The following is a 25060-nucleotide window of genomic DNA, read 5'->3' on the forward strand; positions in this document are numbered from 1 at the left end:
TAATACCTAGCAAATAAGATGTCTTGGGATTTTGACTCTGGTTACTGAAAATCAGTTGGAGCCCATTAAATTCAGATTCTGAACACATTCTTTCAAGGCTGTTTTAAAATTTGCAATTTTGTGCTTTCCCCATTTCTGCTTGTGTATCCTGACTGCAACAACTACAGGTGCCCCAACTCAGGAAAGTGTGACAGCAACAAATGCATGTGCTGCATAGATTGCTGTATTTGTGGCTCTCCAGAATAAGCTGCCACACAGAAATCCAGAAAGGGTAACAGATGACTATTTTTTAAAAATAGCCATGGTTCCAAACAATCCATCAGTTGGCTGGATCAAGTGAACAGTGAAGTAGCCAAGTTTACAGGTGACCACAGAATGATGAAAACCTAGAAATTTGCATGAACAATGGAGCTACTACAATAAGCAGAAGCAACCTGGTAACATTCCTAATTGTGAATGGCCCAATAGGAATGATGCTCTATCATGGTATAGTGCCATTCGTAGGGATATTCTTTTCATTTGTGTTATGTACTGAGTTGAATAGGATCCAAAATGCAGCAGTCTGATTGGTCCTAGAACAATAGGCTCCAGAATGCAGCAGTGTGATTGGTCCACAGGAGCCACCCAATCCAGCTCCAAGTGGAAGTGAATCCATGACCTGATTGGCCTACAGGAGTATCCCGGAATTAGCCAATCACGTGGGGCCCACTGTGTAAATAATGTATATAAAGCAGACATTCTGGGGAAAATTCATTCCGCCTCACCATTATGAGCTGAATAAAGAGCATGAAATCCACTCTCGACTCCGAGTATATTTCAATTTATTTGTTTTTTTTTAAAAAAAGGAAAGATGGTTGCCCCCATTGGACTGAAAGTTTCCAAAAATGCACTTTTGTGGGAAACAAATGGCCCCATGAAAGGAAGGCATTTTCAACATAGCCCAAGATACAACCAATGGAAATGACTGAATTAATCCCTAAGTGGCTGTATTTTAGAGGATACATTACAGGTTCCATTACAGATTGTTGTCTCCTGTACTATGCTACTGCTGCTACTATTCCTTCTATCAGTGCAGCTAAAAATAGTGCACTAGAAGCAAAGTCGAGGACCATGCCCTGCATGCAGAACTCCCCAGGTTCAATATTTGGCCTTTCCTAGGTAGAAAGACCCCTGCCCAAGGTCCTGGATAGCCAAAACCAGTCAGAGCAGACATGCCAGTCAGACTAGATGGACAATTGGCCTTCCTTGGTTTCAAGCACTTTCCTATGTTCAGAACACTGACACAATGTATAATCATTGTTTGGGACCAATACTATTGCTGTGATTTCTTTGATATAACACCATACTGCATATCTTTCTGCTACAAGTGAATATCTTGGCTGGTTTTAATTTATTGTGTTTTTCTTTCAAAATAGCACCAAATAAATAAGCCCCTTGTCATGATTAATCACTTGCCAAACTTCATTCTGAAATGATTTCTTTCTGAGTTTATGGAAGTTCATGAAAAGGGTAAACTTCAAAGTTGCTGAAACACATTGTTTAAATGGCAGAATGCTTAATTTTTTTTTTATCTGCAGTTTTAAGTTTTATATTACATGATTTAGCTTAGGGCAGTATTTTAAGGATGAATTATAAAGTTTCCAGGAAGTAGCTTTATAATCAGAGTACAAACATTCTTCAATAGAGCACTGTAAATACAAAGACAAAACCAGAGATGGACCTGAACCAAAACAAAATCCCTAAACACAGAGCTGAAAAATAAAATAAAATAAAATAAGGTATTGTTCATCAAAATGCAGTGTTGGAAGAGAACAGAAGACCAGCTCGTCCAACCAGCTGCCCAAAATGTAAGGCCTCCCACAGATAACCTACACAAGCGAGAACATGTTGTGCTATGATCAGGGAGCAAAAACAGCACAGAAATTCCACTTCACTGGAGCCAAATAAACAAATCGCATACTACAGGGATGGGTATGGAAGAGGTACAGTTGAGTGATGTGGTATACTAAAGCAACAGTGGGCAACCTTTGGCTCCCAAGACAAGGCTCACCAGGCCTCTGCATTTGGCCCACAAGGCCATTTTGTCCTGCCCTATAGTGTGGGGCAGGGACGCGGGTGGCACTGTGGGTTAAACCACAGAGCCTAGGACTTGCCGATCAGAAGGCTGGCGGTTCGAATCCCCGCAACGGGGTGAGCTCCCATTGCTCGGTCCCTGCTCCTGCCAACCTAGCAGTGCGAAAGCACGTCAAATTGCAAGTAGATAAATAGGTACCGCTGTGGCGGGAAGGTAAACGGTGTTTCCGTGCACTGCTCTGGTTCGCCAGAAGCGGCTTAGTCATGCTGGCCACATGACCCGGAAGCTGTACGCTGGCTCCCTTGGCCAATAAAGCGAGATGAGCGCCACAACCCCAGAGTCCGTCACGACTGGACCTAATGGTCAGGGGTCCCTTGGGGGCAGATAAAGCAGGGTTTGCAAACACTGCCAATCTGCTATGGCTGAAAAGCACTGCACCTTTGCAAGCACCACTGTGGTCATCCACACTTGCAAAGGCACTGGGCCTTGCAAGCGCCAGCAATCAGCTGACTGTTTGCTTTTGCAAAGTGCTGTGCCTTTGCCCAAACTGATACAAAACCAAGCAGACAAAGGAAAATGGGTCGCATGACATGCAATTGACAGGTGGGCAGCCCCACCCACTGCTCAGCCTTGGCTGGTGGGAGATCAGGGAGGTAAGGATCCAGACAGCTCATTGGATCCAATTCCCAACCTCTGTATTAAGGAGAAGTACGGTATCTGATTATTCTTTTAATCGGTTTCTTGAGCCTTGTCATTTAATAATCATTGGGTTGAGTCTACCAAGGTATGATAAATGAAGGAATAATGTGCATTTGGTTCATTTGTACATACTTAGGCTTAGATGTGGCATATTATAGAATCTCAGACAATGCTCAGAACGATAGAGGAAACTGGGTGTTCCTCTACATGGGATTCCCAATTACAGAGGCACTACTAGCTTCGACTAGAAGTTGTGCATTTAGTAGCCCCATGCTAAGGAACACTTCCGGCAGAGATTCAGCAGGCATCCTCTTGCAACTGCTTTTTTTGTTAATTAGTTTATTTGTATTATTTTTTGATGATGTTTTACCATTGTTCATCACCCTGAGTTTTTATATGATGGTACAGAAATACTGTTACAGATGAATATAATTGGTAGGTAGAATGAGCTAGACACATGTACTTATTGCGTAGGTATGTGCCAAGGTTAAATATGATCTGCCTACTCAACTCTTCCTTCTGGCTCTCATGTTTTTATCTGCATGGTTTCCAGTCATGTACCTCTCTCTATTTTGTTATAACAGATTGTACTTAAATGTCGCTGAGCTGGCTGCTGGTCTTGATGTAGGATAGAACTGTTCTCACAAAGCTGGAAGCAGTGGCACTGGACTCCTCTTGTCGTTTGCTGTTTTATATGTTGCATGGTGTTCCTCACAACTTCCTCCAATTAGGAATTGCTCTTTCTCACGGGCTTCAGAAATCTTAACATGTTTTGCCCTACAGCCAGATGCTTAGTACTAACATCAGCCTGAACCAACGTAGGGTTGAGTTTTAGTTCAAAACATCTGGAAGGCACCAGCTTGGCAAGTGCTAATAGTGACTAGTGGGACATAGCAGGGTAGGGTGGGATTGTTTACCTGGCTTCCCAACATGGAGGTCACTGCTGGTAACCAAGAATGGGAGGTGGCAGGTGACAGGTGGCATGAAGGTGGAATGATTTGGCCACAGAAAAGGGAGTATTAAGTTGGCTTTATTGCTATGCCTGTACCACTTGGCAGTACTGGTGAATGCTATGTGGAATATAGTATTTTACTCATAGTTTCTGCCTGCACAGTTCTTTCGACACACTAAATTCGTCACACAAGAGCTGTGGTCACCCAAGGCTGCTTTTCTGTTTGAGGAATATTGCACCTCACAACACTCAAAACACACTTTTGTACCTTGAACACATTACTGATGAAAAGTAGTTGCAACAAATGTCATAAACACCCAGTGGATTTTAAGAGCTTTTCCTTTCTTTAGCAGTTATGCTTAGTGACAACACGACTCTTCCACTCCATGGTACTTGTTTGTACAATTTTGTGAAACATTTTAAAAGATAAAAATAAACACTTTTGATGCTTTGTGCCATTTTCCTTTCCAAAATTCAGAAGTGCTCATATACAGTTGTTTGTTTTAAAAAGTGGTAAAACAGGACATTAACCTTCACACAGCAGAAATATCTTATCTTTATGTGGACCTTTTGCTAAGATGTTTTTAAAATACATACTGTCTATTCTACCTGCCATGACACTAATCCGTATTTTAAGAAGCAGTTGGGGTACATAGTAACAATACCTAACTAATGCCGCCATCTGTTCTGAGTGGAAGTGGTACATTATTTATTGCACTTATAATACAGTAGAGACTAAAATGAAGTCAGCACATTATTCTACTAATTGTGTATTTTGCCTAATTATACCTTTTTTATCATAATGTGACTAATATGAAAGCAAATAGCTTTCACTTTCTTTAGCTTTCTCTCCTTAAGTGCAAGACAATTGTTTGCATCCCACCAGCCTCCACTCAAAGCTGCTGCCTTCTCAATGGAATACTCCCCATGTCGTCCCATAAACTACTAGATGCTGGAAATATGTTCCAACAGCAATTGTGAAAGTTTCCTTCTGAGAAATATATATCACACATGTGCACTTCAATTAAGTAATTGCCATTTTTAACGCAAAGGGGAAAAAGCACCTCAGCACATACTCTATCAGTGTATTATTTATTAGTTTATATTGGTGGCGGCGAACCCACGATACATATAATGTCCCATACTCTCCAGCCTAGTCCTGCCAAACAGGTAAACCTCTTCTCTGTCAGTTTTGGACTGCAAGTGAAGTTTCCCTGACTTAAAGCAACTCATGCCAAGGAGAAGAGTTCTAGCCTGACATGTCAATTTTCTATATGATTTTTTTTTTCCTGATGAAGCATTCAGTTATAGGAGTGTCCACCTGTAGCCTGAAGTGGTAAAACTTTAAAATAGGTTTAGCTCATTGTCTGCCATTTGGGAGTACTGGGTGTCAGTCTGTCACCAAGCATCACATTGACCTGGTTCACACATCACTTTTAAACCATACTTAAGATAAACTATACAGTGGTACCTCAGGTTACATACGCTTCAGGTTACAGACACCGCTAACCCAGAAATATTACCTCGGGTTAAGAACTTTGCTTCAGGATGAGAACAGAAATTGTGCAGCAGCGGCGCAGCAGCAGCAGGAGGCCCCATTAGCTAAAGTGGTGCTTCAGGTTAAGAACAGTTTCAGGTTAAGAACAGACCTCCAGAACAAATTAAGTTCTTAAGCCGAGGTACCACTGTAGTTTAAATGTAAAAGGATGTGCTGGCACACATGGTTGAAATGGAAAGCATTTTGTTCATCCCCTGCTCCTGTCACATTGCCAGGAAACAGGCCATCAGCCGAGACAGCTTTGCATCTGAATTTAGGCTTGTGGTTTGTTTCTCTCCAAACTATGCATAGTAACCAAGGTTTGTTCTTGGCTCAGTGCTTGTGGTTGGTTTGGAAACCTAAGGTTTAAACTTTAGAGTGAAGTGCAAATAGCTTTATCTTCATCAGTTTGCTCATGTTTGAAATATTACCTTCCTTGAACCAAGCTGGCAGGTCTAGATTACTCAATGTCTGGGTAATGTCAGGCAGAAAGGCACACAGACAACAACAGTTAATAAACGGGGGGGGGGGGGCAGACAGAACCCTTTGCACATATCTTTAGGAATAAACTGCACGGGGTGCCATATTATCCTAAGCTTCAAGGGTGCCACATTTGAGTGAATTCAAAGGTAGGAGTTGAATGAACACAAAGCATTACTTAATACCTATCAGCTTCCCTTGTACGTATATTGAGTTGGGACTGCTTTGAGTTCCAGCTTCCTTCTAGAGGCTCACTGGTACATATCTGATGGCATCAAAAAGAGTGTCATTAATGAGATTTCCAAAGGCATCCAGCTTGTGTCCCATGTTTCAAATAAGCAGACACAAGCAAGCATGGGGTATCAAAAATTCTCACACATTTTGTGGAGTAGCTGTAAAATCTTTCAGCTGCATTTATCACCTAGCCTGGATTACTGATATGGCATTATGGGATTCCCAATGACATACATAAAATGAAAGTGTAATATACTTTCATCACTGCTGGTGTCCAGCACTATCAGGGCTGTGGATAATGGGGCAGCTTCCTACAACAAGAATGGAGATATCAATGCAGCATTCACTTAATAGTCTGGTGGCAGTACAATTGTCAGCTGCTCTGGAACTCTAGGAATCTATTACCACCTTTGCCTACCTTGTATACTCTATTTTTGCATTCTTTGAATTAAAAAGTCTATTAGTCATCCACAAGCCTGAACCCTTTCTCTCTCTCTCTCCCTCTCAGTGGCTACTGACTGGTGTTTGCACAGCTGGAGCCATTGGCTAAAGAGAGAGTACCTCATCAAAACAAGGACAGGTGGCAGCGCCTCTAGACATAATGTACATTTAGAAAATATTACACCAGACACAAAATTAGAATGAGTTCTATGGAGTCGTTGATCAAAGCGATTGAAATGGTGGACATATCATTAGTCAGAAGTGCCTTTATAGTTAAAGCTATTTTGTAGAATAAGCAAAGCACAAAAAGCACAAGAACTATATGGAAATACAAGAAGATAGTACTGCAAACCAAGAAGAAAGCTATCGCCAAAAACCAGATGGGTTTTAGTTTAAAGTAGCTTTGTATATTGTGATTGAGTATTCATTTATTCTCACAGAGAGACTACAAGAACCAAACTAACTAAAAGTGGAAGAAAACCATGATATTCAGATGATAGGTATAACTTTTTAATACCGCACATTTATTCTCCAGATGTCTGCTCAGTAAGTGAAACCATACCTAAAATCAGCTTCTGGTGCTGTTTAGCACACATATTTTAAGAACCTACTTTAAATATGCAATATGCTGTCTTAACTTTGGATATGCTTTCTCAGTAATAAGATGCAGAGATTGCCAGCCTAGCAACTATGAAGAAAGCTTCATCTCATTGATTTGTATTATATAGAGTTCACTTAACAGCTGGATCTGAATCTTCAGAGCACTGTGTTAACCCATCGCCAACTTATTTGAACGTCACTTAAGAAAAATACAGAAGGAGTTTGATGTACTATCTATAAAATATGCATCACAATCTATCCAGTAAATGCGTAAGTACTTCTATGATGGGCTCAGAGACTGGCTAAGCTGAGGAAATATGACAAAACTAGGACGGAGCCCACCATCTTGTCTGACTTTAGGATGGCAGACTTTTAACAACTTTGAACTTTGGGGATGCTCCTGGATCCATCTTTGTCCCTGGTAGCTCAGGCAACTTTAGTGCCTTTTATCAGCTATGGCTGAAACACCGACAATGATTGTTCCTGTACAGGGATAGTCTGGCCACAGTGATTCATGCATTGGTAACCTCAAAAGCTGATCATTCCAATGTGCTCTGTGGGCTTATCCACACTTCTCTTTCCTCCACTCTTTCCAGGTATGGTCCACACTTTAAAGCTTTGTGTCTGAATGTCCTCTTTTTTTCTCCCTCCAGAGGTTTCACTTTAAAATTCTGGTTTTAAAAGCTCAATTGAGAAAATATCAAACAGCAGCACCCACAAACTGATGTTTGCTCTGAGTGGGTTTCTGCGGGCAAAGTTCTGGTGCAGACATTTTTAAAACCCACGTGGACACAGAGCTTTTAAGCATGGACTTGTACCTGGAAAGACCAGGACCACGGGTGGAGGAACGGGTGTGCGGAGGGAGCGGACCGCCCCCAGCACCACTATTCTGGAAGGGTGCCATCGCAGCGGGGGGGGCAGACATGCACCATGCAACTCCCATGCGCCGGGTGCCATGCCCCCACAGACGGCGTGTCACGCCCCCAGAACACGCACCACGACCCTGGGGCCAGCGCAGCATGCCCTCGCGGGTGGCGTACCACATCCCTGGGATGTGCACCACCCCCTCGTGGCGGCGTGCCACGCACCCAGGGGTGCATACTATGCCCCCAGGGGGTGCCAGCCATGCCCCTGACTGCTCTCTGCCCCCAGTAGCAGAGTATGCAGCTTCACCACTGACCAAGACAAAACGTGAATGTGGATAAGCCCAATGTCAGGCTACCCTTGGACCTAGTTTGGAGGCTCCTGCTAGTGTAAAACACTGCAGCTAGATTGTTGATGGGAACAGACTACTGCCAACACATAACTCAAGTTCTCAAAAGCTTACAGTGGCTACCCATACACTAACTGATCATGTTAAAGGTCCTTTTACATAACCCTTAACAACTCAGGTCCAGAATAACCTCAGGGAGCACCTGATATTCCTGCCCTATCACTGAGATCCTGGGGTCTTTGGGAGCACTCACCAGGTCTTTGGGAGCCATGCATTCAGTATTGTGGGCCCAGTCTTATGGACTTCTCTTCCAGTTGAGGTCAGATAGGCCCCCTCATTGTTGAACCTCCATCACCTACTGAAGACCTTTTTTAATTTCAGCAAGCTTTTTAATTCCAAAGTGCTACCTTTAAATGCATTTTTATTTCTATTGTATTAAGTCTCCTGTACACTGCTTCAATGTGACTGCATGATTAAGCAGTATACAAATTGTAGAAATATACAATAAAACATTGGTGATCCCTGATAATACCATTTCAAGAGACTGGCAAGATAAAGGCATCAAACTATGACAGCTCAGGATGTAATGGAACAAATGTAAATGTGGAGAATATTTGATCTTGCACCTAGAATTCAGGTGCTCCAATCACCATGCAAATATTTGCTTATCACCTAAATGTGCAAGGGAGTGAGGAGTGGTGCTGGCCTCCAAAGTCAGGAAAGATTTGATCAAAAAAGGCAAAGGAATAGATCTAAGTGTAGAGTGTTACTGATTTTTGGTGGTCTTAAGACTATAGAGAGGGAGGGAGAAAGAAGCAGCTTACACCACGTATGATTCCTAAGCACAAATGCAAAATGTTTGTAGTTACACTGCCTTGTGCCTGCCAACTGTTACAACTGTTTGAAAATTATTTCAAACACAGTAACAGTCTCTTGTGTGTGGACAGTAATTTATGCTCTGGCAGGTCTTGGAAACTGAGCAAGGTTTCAGATCTAAGTCATTTCCTCACCATTTTTTATAGAAGCACCTAGCAGAAAAGGACCTCTCCTGGTATGCTTTTTGGTGACCTATGTTAATACAGTTCCCCCTCATTCCATATATATCTACGGTCTTATTCCAAACTTCGCTGAGAAACTGTCGCCTTGTTCCATATTCATTGTCACACGCTGTTGGAGATGGAGAGCTCTCCCCCCTCCTTTCTTTTTTCCCAGAGAGCTGAAGGTGCTATGATAGAAGCATCCTTGCCTGTGAAATCTCACAGTAGATTTTGCCGGTTGTTATTTTTTTAAAATCTTCTGCCATTCTTGCTTTGAAAAGTGCTCACAATGGTTTACAGTACTAAATCACACAAATACTCTTAACTGTAGACACCTAAAAAGAACTCTGCCTTTCTTGAAAGTATCCACAATGGCTCAGGGCAATAAAATGTACACATATCCAAGTGCCCCTATGGGACAGAAGTAGCAGTTATCTGCAAAAGATGCTGGTTGTTTCTTTTTAGGAGAAATAAACGCATTCAAATAATTTATATTGTTTCATGTGGTTCGACAAGTTTTCCTCTGAAGGCCTTCCCCGTGCAGAAATTTGGGTCTTGCTGTGTCCTGAGAGAAAACACCTTTGTTGAGGGCGGGAAGGATCTCTGGAGCCGCCCTGGGAGCAAAGGCAGTTCGAGTTTGGGTTGCGGCTGACGATTTCTGCTTCGCGATCGGCCGCCACTTCCTTCACCTCAGCTCTGAGAAAATAAAAGTGATCCACTTTCCTGTATGGAATGGGAATTCGCTGTTCGCCCGGGCCAAGGAAAAAGACTGTGCGCACCACACACCCACACCTCAAGAGATCTGGCCGTCAGCAATTCTTAGAGTCTCGATTTTCGTACTTTCCCGCGTTTTGGGCGCACTTCACCCCGTGGGCGCCCAACAACATCTCCGCCTGCTCTCTCCGGAGACCAAAGGGAAGGCGGGAAACGGACACGCCCTCGCCCTCCTCCGCTTTTCTTCTCCGAGCGCCTCCCGGCTTGCAGGCCTGAGGAAGGGAGCAGGCTGGCAGCTTGCCTTTTCCCGCCCGCTGTGCATAACCGCCCAGGCTTCCTTTCTCCTCTCCCAATACAGAACTTTTCTCCCGCGTATCTCGCAGCAGCAGCCCCGGAGATCTCCCTCATTCAAGTGTGCGTGCTGAGGGGAAAGTGTGACATTTCTCTCTGAAGAGACAGCCCGCGTCCTCCGGGGGTGCGTGCGCGCTTGTGTATCGGCCATGTCGCCCCGAGGGGAGCCTCGCCTTGCGCCTGGGCTTGCCATTTGTGCTGACACAAACCCACTCACGCGCCCGCCCGCCACCTCCGTCGCCAGCGAGGGCGTTAATGATCAGGAGGAGGCGGAGGCGGCGGGAAGCCGGTGGCAGGAGGGCGAGCGGGGAAAGGGTCGTGACTAGGCAAGCGGGGGAGGGAGGTGGGTTGGTGGTGGGTCGAAAGATACGCCCCGCACCGGCACCGTCAGTCAGGAGACAGTAATGGGGGGAGAAAAATGGAGCTGGAGCAAGATGCATAAACCAGAAAACACGCGCCGAGGGAGGACAAGCTCCTTGCAAGGGCGCTGCTGGACAGATGTAGGCAAACACATCTGGGCTTCTGCCAGTTGCCGGCTGGTGGTTGAAGGAGGATGGTCAGAGCGCGCGCAGGCAGGGAGACGGCGCTCAGGAGAGAGCGGAGTGGAAAGGGTGGGGAATGCAATGGATGGGGCGCGCAGCAGGTGGCCAGTGCCCAGTCCGCGGGCGCGCGTTGCTGAAGCGCCTTGAAAGCGGGTAGCCAGTACACGGCGCTTTTGCACGGGGATGGAGAGGAGAGACGGGAGGCAAGAGGACAATGCGCAACAGGGAGCAGGAGAGAGAACACGGAGCTTTTAATCCCCCCAAGTAGAGGCGAGGCGCTTCCCCGCAGGGGTGCGTGAGCGCGCGCGCCTTGCAGACTGGGCAGCAGGCGGCGGCGGCGGGAGGGGGAGCATAACCACCGGGCTGCGCCGGTGGGCACCACTGATCAAAGGGGGGGGGGGGAGGATGATGGAGGACGAGCAAAGAGCGGAGAGCGAGCGCCTACTCTTAAAGGTGGCCGCGACGTGATAATCACGCTCCTAAGTGTCCGCTGGTGGCAGCGAGGCTACAGCTGAGGCGGGCATGTATGAGGCATCTTCAGGTGACACTGCTGCCTGAGAGCCGCGCTAAATGGACTATCAATCCGGTTCGGTATCTGTAGGAAGGCGTCTCCTCCGGTGTGGAATTAGCATATTCTAGTGGAGGGGAGAGAGTAACGCCGGCTGGCCACGTTCGGGGTGTTTTGGTCCAGAGGAGAGGGCGCTGTGGGCAGCGGTCTGTCGGTGGGTAGTTTTCCTTCCGCGACCAGCTGTGGCCGCGGGCGCGTCACGCTTTGCCCGTGTTACCTGGCGCGCAGAGACGCCCCTTCCCCTCCCCTTCACCCACCTCCCCACCCACCCCTTGTGGAGCCTACAGAGCGCGGAGTAGGCGAGGCGGCTCCTCTCCTTCCCGGCACGCTTCTGCCCTCCTCCTCCTCCTCCGACTGTCAGTCCGTCGGTCCGCGTCCCTCCCCTCCCTTCCCCAACCACTCCCCCCCTTCTTCTCCGCTTCCCACCCACCCAACCAGCCACCTCCCCGGGTGAATTTCAGGGCTCTCGGGCTCCTTCTGTTTGTTTGTTGATCCTTCCTTTGGGGAGGGGGCTGAGAGAGGGCGGGGACTTTGGGCTTTGGAGACGGCGGCGCCTCGGCTCTTATTGCCACTGAGTTGCGCTTCTCCTCCTCAGGCTGCGGGAAGGAGCCGCCTGACCGCTTGGCACTTCTGCTGCCTTCCTCTCCTTCCACCGCCACCAGTGGTTGGATTACCGCGGGCAGCAGCGGCGGTAGGGTGCCTTGGGGCTGCCAAGCCCGCAGCGCGAGTGGCCGGGTCAGTAGCCCTCGAGCGAGCGCTGGGAGGAGCAGGCAGCGCGCACCTCTCGGGTCTCTTCTCCTGGCGAGCGGATCTCCCTTCCAGGAAGGGATCGCTGGCGAGGAAGACGCCTGCGCCCCTCCTCCTGTGACGGGCGCGCTATCCCGGGGTGAAGAGGGCAGGAGGGCGGGGAGGGAGAGGGCTGAAGCTGGCCACAAAAAGTCGCCTCCGTCCTCACCGCTGCTTTCCCTTCTTCCTCCGCGTAACAGACAGGCGCTCATCTCATCCCGGCGAACCCTTGGAGAGTTTTGCAACCACTTGGAGAAGACGGAGAGCTGCAAGGGGTGTTGCTACTTCCCCAACTCCTTCCCCTTCTCACTGTTGGGACTTCCTTGCTAGTTTTTCCACCGGTGCTTTTAAAAAAAGCAACAAATAAAGTCTGTTTGGAAATGGCAAAGGCAGTGACGCCTGGAAAGGGAACAAGTGTGGGGCGAGCCAGAGGAAGCCGGAGCTAAATGACAGGATGCAGGAGACTTGAGGAGATACACAACAAACAGAGAAGCGTCTCTTGTACTAACGGGACTCTTGCTGCTGCTGCTGCTGCCGCCGCCCGCGCTGCTGTGCCGACTGAGCCAGCTTTCTGATCTTTTTGCACCGGCCCTACTGGAGGATTTAAGATCTAAGAGGAATTGTGCGCTGAAGAGACCGGATAATTTATTCTCTTTCTTCAGTCTTTCTGTACTGAGAAAGGAAGATGGATTGGGGACTCTTCCTGCACTGTGTTGCCCTCACCATTACCCTTGGCAGGGCTTTGAAGAGTGGTAAGTGACTGACACGGAATCTCTTTCAAGTGAAGCCAGGTAGCTGCAAGCAGAGGGCCCCTTACCTGAGCTCCTGATATATAAAGCCAACTGTGAAACTAACTAAGATAATGGCTAAAAGGAAGCTGAACACAAACACTGGGTATTTACCTTGAGTTACACACAATCTTTGTTTGGCTACCCATCCTGAATGCTACCTAATGCAGGGCTTGTCTGATTCACAAGAATCAGAATAGCCAATTACTTTAATGTTTCATCCTTTGGCAATTGCACAAGATTCCACTTTAAAACCTGACAGACAGTGAATACTTAAAAGGCAGGGTTTTTATTGAGAGACAAGGGGGAAAGTGAAAGTTTAGGGTCACATATTTGATTATCTTTTGTAGCTATGAGTCCCCACGGGTACCTATTTCCAAATCCTCATCCTCCTCATTCATCTATATTATGCATTAGGGCTCACAGGGCACTTATTGTCTCAAGCTAAGCAACCTAAGGTACTGTTCATACACAACAGTTATAAGAGAAATCCTATGGCACAGACTTCACATCTGGTTTTGAGGGAGCATTTAAGAGCTGCTTCAAATTGATGGAGGCTTCCTTCATTCAGCAATGAAATAACGCCCATACTAGCTCCCTAATCTATGCAGTTTTTAAGGATGTTCTGCCTGGAATGGTTGGCATCTTACTTTCACACATGGAGAGGGGGAGTTAATAGGAGTTTTTTCCTTCCCAGACCAATTTCTGAGCAATTATTATTAACTAATTACCAAATATTTATTTTTAGTCTGACTAGGATTTCAATCAAAGTAATTAAAAGAAGGTAACATTCTCCACTTAGAATGGAATATTCTTTTAATAAGGGACCACAATAGGAGTATTCTTTTACTGGAGGATGTAAATCACACTTTATGGTGGAAATCAGTCTTTTCTCAATATATTTTGAAGAGGTTGGCTAATTTAGCAAGAAACAAGTTCTTCCTCTGCTCCTTCATGACCAGGAGAAGGGAAGAAAAAAAGTCTTTAAAGAAGTATTAGCATGTCAGTCCCTGAGAATCATTCCTGAGATCCTGTTTGGCCTAATCTTTTTGAAGAGTGTAGCTAACTAGACCTAATCTTTCAACCTGAAGTCTTCCTTTGCAAAGATAACAGGATCGCACTGTATTTCTGCATCGATTTGCAGGCAGTGTTGAATTAATGGAGATGAGTAAATAAGCAGGGATGAACTGGAGGCATAAAGTGGAGTGAGATGTATAGCGTGCCTTTTTGCTATTACGAGCAATATCATTCTCTTAAGTGCTGAGCCAACCATAGGAAGATCTGAGGGGAAGGAACTATGAAGCTGTCATTAAGTCTGAGCAGTTATAGGCATAATGTAATAGCCCTGTAGAGTCACCATGACCATCCATCTCTTCTGTAGCTTAGCAGACTTGTGGATGCCACATCTACCTCTGTCCAGGACTTGTGTCTGCTAAATTAATTCATTAACCTTATGTAGGTAGACTGGTCCAGAGTCATTAGAAACTGCTCCTCTTAATCAAGTGTGCGAGAGATTGCACAGAGCCAGGGAGTCTAGCAGCTCCCCACATTATCTTATTATACTATCACTTTCCCAGGAGTTACCGATTAAAGTGCTGTTGGTAGTGAGCCCACCTAAATGTCTCCTAGAGTGACTCTTGTCAAGTGACTTGCAGCAGCGCTGGTTTATTTCACTCGTTTAACAGATGCCAGATTCTGCCATGTTGTTTGCATAGAGCTAGAGTGGACTTAATGAGGCGGGATCATTTTCCAAGTCAGCTTGCACGCGGCAAATCATGCAAGATTGTCTCTGAAACCACATGCAGGAGGCTTCCAGATAAATATCATTGGCTGTGGATTTTGAACTCATTGTTGCAACATCTTTTGTTCTTGGAAATGAGGCACGCGATACAAACTGTCAAGGCAGAAATAAATAGTAACTCATAACCAACTCTGAAATAGCAATTCGCTGAACGACAACAAAAACCCACAGCATACATCTCATTCCCTTCTAATTTATAGCAAATGTTTCTTATAACGGCTGTAGTTTATGCATTTTTGATGTGCACTTTATCTTTCATTTCCATTTGACCTGGTTATCTATAATAAAATTCTGAACATTTGTAACTTCATGTCAAGTACAAGGAATGCCATTTCCAGTTCACAAGAATTTTATTAGATACAGAAGTTTCATATGTCATTACTGTGAAAATGGGCTGGCAGTGTGTCGTTTGTTAATGCTTGTCTGATTATCTGATGTTAGTAGAAAATATTTCAGTAAAGTTTCAAAGTGTCAGTGCAAACCTGCAGAGAACAATGGAACAAGTGGCCTTGGAGGTTAGATTACATTGCCTCTGTTTCATCTCTCAATATTTATTTGTAAAGAACCCTAGCATGGCTTTGGAGAGGAGCAACCAGATTTTGCTCAAGATACGGCTATTTGCACTTAGAGGGCTGGGGAACTTAACAGTTTTGTAATTAGAAATAAACTTCATTTTGTTTTTCCTTGCTTTCTGTTACACTGCTCTTATCTGGTCTTCAAGGGGGGGGGACTTCCTTAAAGGAGTCCACTGAATCATTGCTGCTTCAACAAATTCTACTTTGTTCTTTGGTAGTCTGGACTTGAAGATCACAGATAGCTTCAAATTGCTTAGATTTAGGATCTGATAAAACCAAAAGGGGGTTGTTGTAAACAGGAAGGGGTCTTGGAAGACAGGTTCTGTTGTCAAATGACATAGAGCAGGCTTATTATCAGAATGCTAAGTAAAAGAATCAGATAACATTGCTCTCTGAATCACTCTCAATTAAAACTTATTACTTAATGACACTATAGTTTCCAATAGTAGCTAAGAATTAACCATTCATTACTTATTAGTTATTAGGTGTAAAAGCTGTTATAATCACAAGGACCTCTGTCTGGATTAAGAAGTTTTGTAAAAAAACAACAACAACAAAACCACCTCCCCTGTTCTGTCTTTTGCAGGGGTGGCAATACAAAACCAGAGCTAATAACTGCAGAAAGCAGCTTTCTTTAAATCATAAACCAGGAAAAAAATGTTCTGCAACAAGGGCTTGAACTATTGCAGGAAATATAGATGTTTTGTTTGATTGACCTGAACATGAAATGTGTTTTCTTAATCGCAGATAAATGTGGTGAAAATATAAGAATCGTGGAGCCTGGGTATCTCACCTCTCCTGGCTATCCAAACACTTATCATCCAAGCCAAAAATGCGAGTGGCTGATTCAAGCTCCTCAACCATACCAGAGAATTATGATCAACTTCAACCCTCACTTTGATTTGGAGGACAGAGAGTGCAAGTAAGTGAGATGGTCTGTGAAGGGAGCCATAGCACCATCTACTGGACAAAAAGCTCCATGGTTTCTTGTTGGGGGTGGGGAAGGGAGATGAAACAGCTGATGAGTGCAAAACTCTACGCATAAAATGAATCCCTCTGAGGTCTGAATCCATACCAGATCATATGTTTGTGGTAAAGATATTAAAGCAAGTGCTTACTGCATGTCAGGCACTATATAAGATTGTTTTAGATATAATCTTGTAATCCCGCTGTGTCGTTTTTGTTGGAAACATGGATCCATTAGCAGTTATTTCCTCTGGAACTTTTCCCTAAGCCGCTCAGTGACTTGAAGGTTGTGGAACGCCTATGCAGGAACAGTAGGGGAGAAATAAGCATTTGCCTCTGCATTCATGATTGTGCCACTGCTTTAAATGTTCTGAAGTTGCTTAGAAACGTATTGATGCTTAAGGCAAAAGACGTGTGGTTATTTAGAATTTTGCAAGTTCCAGTTCACTCAGTATTGTTTGATGGGAGAGGCTGTACATTCATGGGGCATTATAATATATTTTAAGAGCCCGACAACTATACATGCTTTGTTTTGCTGTGCTAGTGCCATAATTGGGGATAACACGTGTGTGGCATCGAGGGGAAGTCATCAGTTTTCTTAACTAATATTAACAGAAGTTGTTTTTCATTTTGAGTTGGTGAGGCAGTGTGAAGAAAACGTATGGAAGTTAGACTGCTAGGTATTGTGTAGAACAGAAATGAGGAACCTGTGGCCCTCCACATGTTGCTAAGACACTTCAACCCACTCCAACCCCTTAGTGTGGTTGATAATGAGGCATGATGGGAACTGTAGTCCAGCAACACCCCAATCCCTGATAAAGGGCTTTACCGTGATTAATTCTGATTATAATGGTGCAGGCTTTTCACAGAACTCTGTTTTCATGAGCATAAAAGTGGCTGCACATTAAGTTCTTGCCTTGTGTCAAAATATATTGTGAGAAGGATCGCTTACTGTTGTCTGATGGTGAGTGGTGACTGCGGCCTGGCATGAATGCAGTCTGAGCTGAGGATGATCTTATGGCCCTGCACGATCATTGTGGGACAACACTCCCTCCTCTGTTTGCACAGGTTGCTGGGGGCCTGCATTTTAACCGACCTATCACAGGCAAGCAAGGGCATGTGTTTTGTGTGGTGGAGCTGAATGAAGGCTTCAGTCCCTAGTCTTTACTTAGCTCTGCTCACTGGATGTATAAAGAAGCCTCACCCAGGTTCATCAATCAGCTCGGTTGGAGCTGGATTCTCCACCCTCCCACCCCATGTAGCATATGGTCCTGCCTGAAGATGAGCGGGCAGGTTCAGGTCCTGCATAAGACCTTGCTATGGAAATATTCAGTTGTCGTATTTGGGGCCAGGGAAGAATTTGCCTGCAGATAAATTGGGCCGTCTGGTGTCACAGCTTGTTGGCGGATAAGGCACTGGGTTGGATCCTTAGTCTTGGGGGCGTGGGAGTTGAGAGCCCACCTCACCCCTACTTCAGGAAATTGAGGGTACCCCGTTAAAGGGGTCCAATGGAAGATGCAGTCCGGATGCCCAGACAGTGTGTGATGGGCCCATAGCACCCACCCACACACCCAATGACTGTCCTGGAGGGATCGTCCCTATTTGATGTACATTATAGGGGGATTCTTAATCTAGGATCAACCTTGCAAAATAATCAACCAGCAGTCGGGATGGATGAATCAGGGTACATACCCGATGCCCATGCCAAAGTCTACTTGCATTTGTAACCAATAAAGTTGTGGCCTGTTTGAACCCAAGATGTTTGTCTGGTATGTTTATTTTATCTTTCCATGCTTTGGGTCCTGCCAGCAGTGGGTTCCCTGCACCTGGGCCTATAAGTAGAGCTCTCTGAGGTAATAAGTTCTAATGTAGAACACAAGTTTCAGTGGAAGTATTTTGAAGTTCCTCATGTGAAGTAGTGCACCAGGAGGATTGAACCATCTCAAGCTGTGAATCCTTCAGCCGAACCTTTGTAATGCTTAAAACAACTCTGCAACATATGCAGATTATAGTCCCAGTTTACAGATGGGAATGAAAAGTGATGACTTTCACAAGGCCTTCCAGTGACTTTGTGTCAGAATATGAGCTTGTATAAACTTGCTACTTAGCCACATTGGCTTCTCACGGTGGGGGGAAAGGCTATTCTCTATTCACAGTCTTACAGAAGTAACAGGGGACTTGTAGCTCTCCAGATATCGTTGGACTACAACTCCCATCATCCCTACCCATTGGCCATGCTGACTGGGGCTGAAGGGTGTTGGATTCCAGCATTTGGAAGGCAAGATATTGCCCTGCCCTCTTTTAGAGCTTGGATTAACAACTCTGGATGCCACAGGTAATCCCCAAGTGGCTATGAGATTCTTTCTGGAAGAATTCCAGAAACCCTGTCTTTGAGAAACTGCTTGGACCATGCTTATTTCAAGGCTTCACTCTTACCCTATTTTCTTTCATGATTGCTGCAACCCCACAGAGAACCTCTTGCATCAAATATGAATGTGAGGGTGCCTAAAGAGTTGTCCTTAGAGGCTGTTTTCCAGCTGGACAACAGCTTTCCCTTAGAGAGAAAACAATAGCAATTTCTTCAAGCTGGCGTTTTGAGCTATAAAAAAAATTAGAACAGGATCATTGTAACTATTTAATAATATTATTACATTTCATCATTGCTTTCGGTTCACTTTATTTTCATATAAGCAGAGATAACTAATTGCATGCCACAGCAATGTTAAAACCAAGGACACATTAACAAACGGTGCCAAAAAAGTTTCACCATCCTCTGCATGCAACGACTCCTCCTTCATATTGGAGCAGTAGCTTGTTGATCTTTTAAAAACGGGTTTGGATGACTAGCTCTAGAAGCCAGTTTAACCATTGCTAGGTAGGGTGGATTAGAAATAGAAATAAATGAATAGTGAGTTCCTACAAATGATGAGCAAACAATCCAAGGCCTTGGAAGAAAGAAGCATGAAGAGTATCACTCTAGCTGTCCCTGCCAGTTCCTAGCTCTCAATCAAAATGTGTCCTTGTGTTGTAGAAAGAACTGATATCAAGATGGGCTTGTTGGAGACAGAGCAGATCTTGTTAACATAATAGGGCATGTAGTATGTTTGCTATGCCTCTCACCCCTGTTCATTTAATTGGGAGGCACAGAAAACTGCCAAGTCCCATCCACTCTACTAAGAAGTGTTGCTGCTAAGCATGTTCCGGAAAGTCCAGGTCAGTCAAGGAGACACCTACAAGGTTTCATTGTCTCCCTACGCTTGTCTCCCTATACCTTCACAAGAAATGTTTTCTTCAATTCTGAGTCGGGAGGAAATGAAAGGGAGGGCTGGGTGGTGGGGCAGTAAACCTCATGATGAGGCAGGCCTCATCATTATGTGTCAGTTTTCACAACTGGAGGGGTTCATATTCTGAACCCAAACTCCTGCCACCCATTCTGAAATTCATATCATATTTTTTTTTAGATGTTGTGTTTGTGAAGATACGATGGAACTGATTGTATGAACAGACTCTTAGAGGTGTTTGCATGTGAATCTTATTCTCTTCTGAAGTTCAGAGAAGAAAATGGGAGATATTTTAATCCTTTAGTGCTTGCGAAACGCTTGTTCAAAGATAACTTACACACTAATATAGCATGATAATAATAAATGCAGTGGGAGTGGTGTATTATATTGCAACCATTAGGTCAGTCTGTGTAGAGCTGATATACCTAAAACCTCTATAACTTGTCATAGGTGAATTATGCCTCTGGGCAAAGTATGTTTCTTCCTCTCAGCAGAGTATTTGTGCCTTTCAATCCAAGTCTCTGAAACCCGTCTAATTAATGTATCTTTCCCTCTCTAATTGGGCAGTTTCGTTGTCAGGCAAGGATGGGGGTAATTTTATGGGCAGAGTTTAGCTAGACAGAACAGTTTAAATTGACCTTTTGTTGAATGACTTAAATGCTTCCTGTGTTATTTGTGCTCTCTTTGACTTTGACTTCCACACTATGACCATTAACTCTGAGTGAGGAGATTTGTGTCAAACCCTTTAGGACCATATTTTCAGGAAAAGTTATTTCTTCATAGGAAACTTTTGAAACTGTATTAGGTCTCAGAGTCCCTTACTCTCTTGAGAAATTCATATTCCTTTCACCAAATCTTGGGTAAGGCAATAGATTAATGTACCAATCAGTCTGTCATGGGATTTTTAGTGTTAAGCAAACTTTTATTTCCTAACTCTAGATTTTCAGTTTATTGTCACAGCTGCAAGTGTGTAATAGTTCAGTCCATTCAATCACTGTTTTAGTTTTTTTAAAGTGCAGTGCTGTAAATGAATATTTATCTGCAGGGAGAAAGAGGTAACAAATTAATACTTCTGAGAGAGGAAATCTGACAGAAATACAAATGTATTGGAGAAAATTAATGTTGTATTGCTGGGATTCAATTGCCTCTGCCATTCATGTTTTACCTCTACTGAAGAGTTACAAGGACACTGTATGAAAGCTCTTAGTGGTGGCAGTTGATGTGGATACACACTGCTTCTGATGAGATTGCAAGAGTAGATCTACAGATTACTTTTGCAAAAAAATTAAAAATATGGGGGGGCATCACTGTTCCTACAATTGCAGTGCTGCCTCCAGGAAGGCACTACTACATCTCTCTCATATGGCTACTGGCAAAATGTATACAAATTCACAGGAAGAACCTCTGGCTTGGAGGCCTCATTAGGTCTACCAGGTCTCCCCAGTTGGGTTCTGAGGCCATTTTGGGCAAACTATGACCCCTGCCCCGCACCTGATGTTATATGTGGGGCAGGTAAACAATTGCTTCAGCGGAAAGCAGGGTTTTGATCCTGCTTGCAGAGGCATGAGGCATTGATGACAATCTGTTGATAAATAAATAAGCATAATTAAGGGCTTTCTCCCTTATGGATGTCTTTCTGTGCTCCTGCATTAGCATTTTGAGGCAAACATTGGTCTGAGGTTCATCTCACAGCATGGAGTTCCATGTAAAGATCTATGGAGGAAAGCAATACAAGTTTTAAATGGAGTTTTTTTTTGTTTTTGGTTTTTTTTTTTGCCAGGAAAAGAGGCTTTAGTTTCTCCTTACTTAAGACAAAGGTCTTAAGTCCTCCTAGGTTCCACATCAATTCTCACTTACCTGGGAGTGAGTTCCATTCAACTCCACAACACTTATTTCTGAATAGGCATGTACAGGAATGAACCATTAGACCACCAGAACTATCCCAACTTAAAAACAAAGGGCATGAGGTGAAGGTGGTGAATAAAAATTGCCCCAATATTTTATAATTACTATGTCACAGATGATCACGAGCGCCTTGTTTACTGTTTTAGATGTAGTTACATTTCAGGATTAATAAATGTTACTATGAGAAATCCATTTCGTTCCTTAACTATTGAATATATTCCACAGGGAGGATGAGTTCAATGACCTCATGATATTATGCATCATATAATTCTCGTGCTGAAAGTTTCTTTGAGCAAGGGGGTCATCTTTCATCATTTGTAGGAACAAAGCTATAATCGTAATTAATTAAGCATACTATTAAAAACGAGGACAGAATAACCCAAGAAATACTCTGTAATCAATAGAGTGTGTGGAATAACATACTCAAAGCCTAAAAATCCTAAGTGTAACATATTATAATCAAGATTTTTTAAAAAAAAAAAAAGATAATGTAATTTTGTACCGCTTTGAACAATAGCTGGAATTACATGTCTGCTTTTAAGTGGAACGAGTCCAAAATTTGGGATCTTTTTGCAGCAGATGAATGTGATGTGCCTAGTGATTACTGTATGTAATTGCAAACATATTTATTATTAATAGTCTATGTTGGTGAACAGAATATAGTTAAAAATGAATGGAGGAAAAGATAAAACATGAGCTTATTACCTCCCTTCCCTCCCACATTTGTTGACAGTTTAAAATGCTTTCAGGGTGAAACTCTACATACTCTACCATTTGTTTGTGCTAATGTCCTACTGCGTACATGTAGTTATCCTGAATCTTGTAAAACTTTATATCTGGATAATAAACAAGAATGCCGCTGATTCACAGTGCTTTGAATTTATGGAACTTTTCCGGTTTCCCAGCAATGCAAACTATCAGCATGATAATTTATAATGGTTTGTGACAAATGCCGCTGAGCAAAGAGGTGTGTGGTTACATTCAGATCAGATGTCATCAGCTAGGGAGCAATAAAAAATTCACAGACACTAGGTTAAAAACATTAAGAAAATGAATGTGAAGTTTCAGAAGACAACATTTTGGAAAGGTGGACGGGGTGAATGGAGAAAGCCAAATAGCGGTTTCCTTCCTAACAAATTATTGACTCTTATTTCCAGAGTTAACAGCATTTTTATTTTTTTTACAGGAGTTGCAAAGGCATAATGTCACCGAAGTTTTCGTTACTCTAGTTTCAGTGGCCATAATTTAGATATGCAGAGAGCAATATCATCCTTGTTTGACAATTACTGAGTGTGCATGTTCTGTTGTCAGATCATTTCAAACAGAAAATTCACTTGGATTTGGAAACATTGAAAGTGTAGAAAGAAGGGCTTGATAGTTAATTGTTCTTTAAATTGGTTTTAACAGGGATTAGTTACATGGCTGAGATTAGAGCTGTACAAGGATTGTTATCAATTACAGTTCTTTAGTAGGGGAGAAAGCTATTACAAAATATGTTTGTTTACATAGAAGTAGATGGATTAAAAATCAAAAACAGATGCTACAGTTCTAACTATTAACAGGAAATCCACTCAGTGTATTTACCATCCTGCAGAAATATGGATAACATAATTCTGTTGTAAACCAGTATCCATAAAAGTCTGAATCCCATCAAGTAAGGAATTGGCTCTGGTCCTGGTATAGGTTTTTGAAAGGAGAAAGTTGTGTTGTACATTAGTAATTTCACTGTCTTGTCAAACCCTCCAACATGCTTCAGATGAAGATAGGGACATTTCTCATTCCCACCACCTCCACCAATTGACCCTCCTCAACCCCCCTCCCTTTTTGGTGCCCCCCCCCGAGCATTTCTACCACCACTACATCAATAGCACACAAGCTCTACACCAGGCATAGGCAAACTCCAACCCTCCAGGTGTCTGGGACTACAATTCCCATCATCCCTAGCTAACAGGACCAGTGGTCAGGGATGATGGGAATTGTAGTCCCAAACATCTATCTGGAGGGCCGGAGTTTGCCTATGCCTGCAGTCTACACCATCTAAGAAAAACCCTTAATCCCGGTTTTATTTTATACTTTTGTAGATTTACAAAAAGAAAAACACACATCAATAAGTCAATTTTAGAAAGTTGCAAGATTAGACATGGCTACACAAAGCTTTTTAAAAAATAAAATAAAATTTAAAAAATCAAGACTTCTTGCACTCATCTCCACTCCCCCTTTCTTCCTACCCAGGGCAGCCCTGCCCTCTGCCTGCACCTCAGAGCCAGTGTGTCACGCAAGGTGGGGCCTTGGTGGCAGCAGGAACCTCTCCTCCTTCTCACCTGCTCTCTGAGCTTCCAAAGGGAGGAGGCCAGCAGCAGTGGCCCTGGAGAGGCAATAGGATGTCCCCTCACAGCCGCCACTTCAGCCACTGCCATCACTCAGGACAAGTGCTGACTCATCCTCCTGCCAAGCTCAGTGGCAGCGGTGCTGGTGCGGAAATGCAGACATTCCCAGATCAAATCAGAAGCCAGGATGGCTTTCATAATTCCAGGACTGTCTCTGGAAAACAGGAACACTTGGTGTATTCACCAATTAAAGGCCAGATCCCTTGCCAAACTGCTATTGAAGAATATGGGTTAAGAGGAGCCATGTAGAGTTCAGCATATGGTGAACAGCTTTAGGTGAGCCAGGACACTCTTAGTAGTGTTGTTCCCAAAGTTCCCCATATGTTCACTAAGACCTTTGGTGTAGCATCACTTTCCTTTTGGAATGTGATTCCAATATTGACATTTAGGCACCTACTTTAAACTCAGCTGTTCATGCTGGCTTACCCTGAGAGGTGATTCAGCGATGTAGATATATTAATCTGATCTGTGATGTATTTTGTACTTACTTTATGTTGGCAGGTTCTTTATTAATTTTTATGCTGTTCGCCACCATGCTATATATATATTTCTTAATGTTGGGTTTATAGAAACTTTTGCAAATAGGAACTGTGAATTCTTCCCTGGCTCATTTAAAAAAACCACAACCTGAGACAGAGAATAATTTCTCTGTCTTGCCCTCTTTATCAGTGATCTGTTTAGTTCCCTGAAGCTTGTATCCAAGCCAGAGTTTGGAGAATTTTATTGGAACCTCTTCTTGCAGCAGACAGCTGCCCCATTCACAACAGCAGACTTGAGCCTTCTAAGACCCTCTAAGGAATAACCCTATAAGAACCTTGTTCCCCGTGGCCCTGACAAGACTGCTAGGGCAGAGAGCATAAATATCAGATATGCTTGAATTCCACCACCTCTCATTTTACAAATTAAATCCGGGCTGTACGTTTAACTATATACAGCACATTGCTGGAATGTGCCCAACTCATCAGGCAATCTGCTTTGTGCAGCATAGCTGCCCTGTCCTTACCATTTACTTACCACTACTCTAATTTATAAGTCATACACAAAATGTAATTAATGCCAGTCAACCTTACTTTTTAAAAATTAGAAAACGGGTCCTGTCAAACAAACCCGATTTCATGATTTGATGAGA

The 25060-nt window shown here is 43.7% G+C and overlaps 2 protein-coding genes across 8 annotated transcripts in view; one reads left to right on the forward strand and one right to left on the reverse strand.

Annotated features, from left to right (window-relative positions):
* LOC310828068 (uncharacterized protein) overlaps window positions 1-16218 on the reverse strand; it is a 29130-nt gene extending 12912 nt beyond the window's left edge. For 2 of the 4 annotated variants that reach the window (XR_014556600.1, XR_014556602.1), the window contains exon 1: window positions 16109-16218. Coding sequence is in view for 1 of the 4 variants with exons in the window: in XM_083705160.1 (XP_083561286.1) it covers window positions 12398-12440 (43 nt within the window). In the remaining 3 variants the exon portion in view is untranslated. Of the gene's footprint in view, window positions 1-12397; window positions 12491-16108 lie in introns of those variants that run through there. The other 2 variants (XR_014556601.1, XM_083705160.1) reach the window with 2 other exon arrangements.
* Window positions 12194-25060, forward strand: part of NRP1 (neuropilin 1) — a 125785-nt gene continuing 112918 nt past the window's right edge. For 3 of the 4 annotated variants that reach the window (XM_083704740.1, XM_083704742.1, XM_083704743.1), the window contains exons 1-2: window positions 12840-12980; window positions 16140-16314. In XM_083704740.1, the coding sequence (XP_083560866.1) occupies window positions 12914-12980; window positions 16140-16314 (242 nt within the window). In that variant the 5' untranslated portion in view covers window positions 12840-12913. Of the gene's footprint in view, window positions 12981-16139; window positions 16315-25060 lie in introns of all 4 variants that reach the window. The other variant, XM_083704741.1, reaches the window with a different exon arrangement.

This window comes from Podarcis gaigeae (genome assembly GCF_964106915.1).
Source record: "Podarcis gaigeae genome assembly, chromosome: 12".
Lineage (NCBI taxonomy): Eukaryota > Metazoa > Chordata > Lepidosauria > Squamata > Lacertidae > Podarcis > Podarcis gaigeae.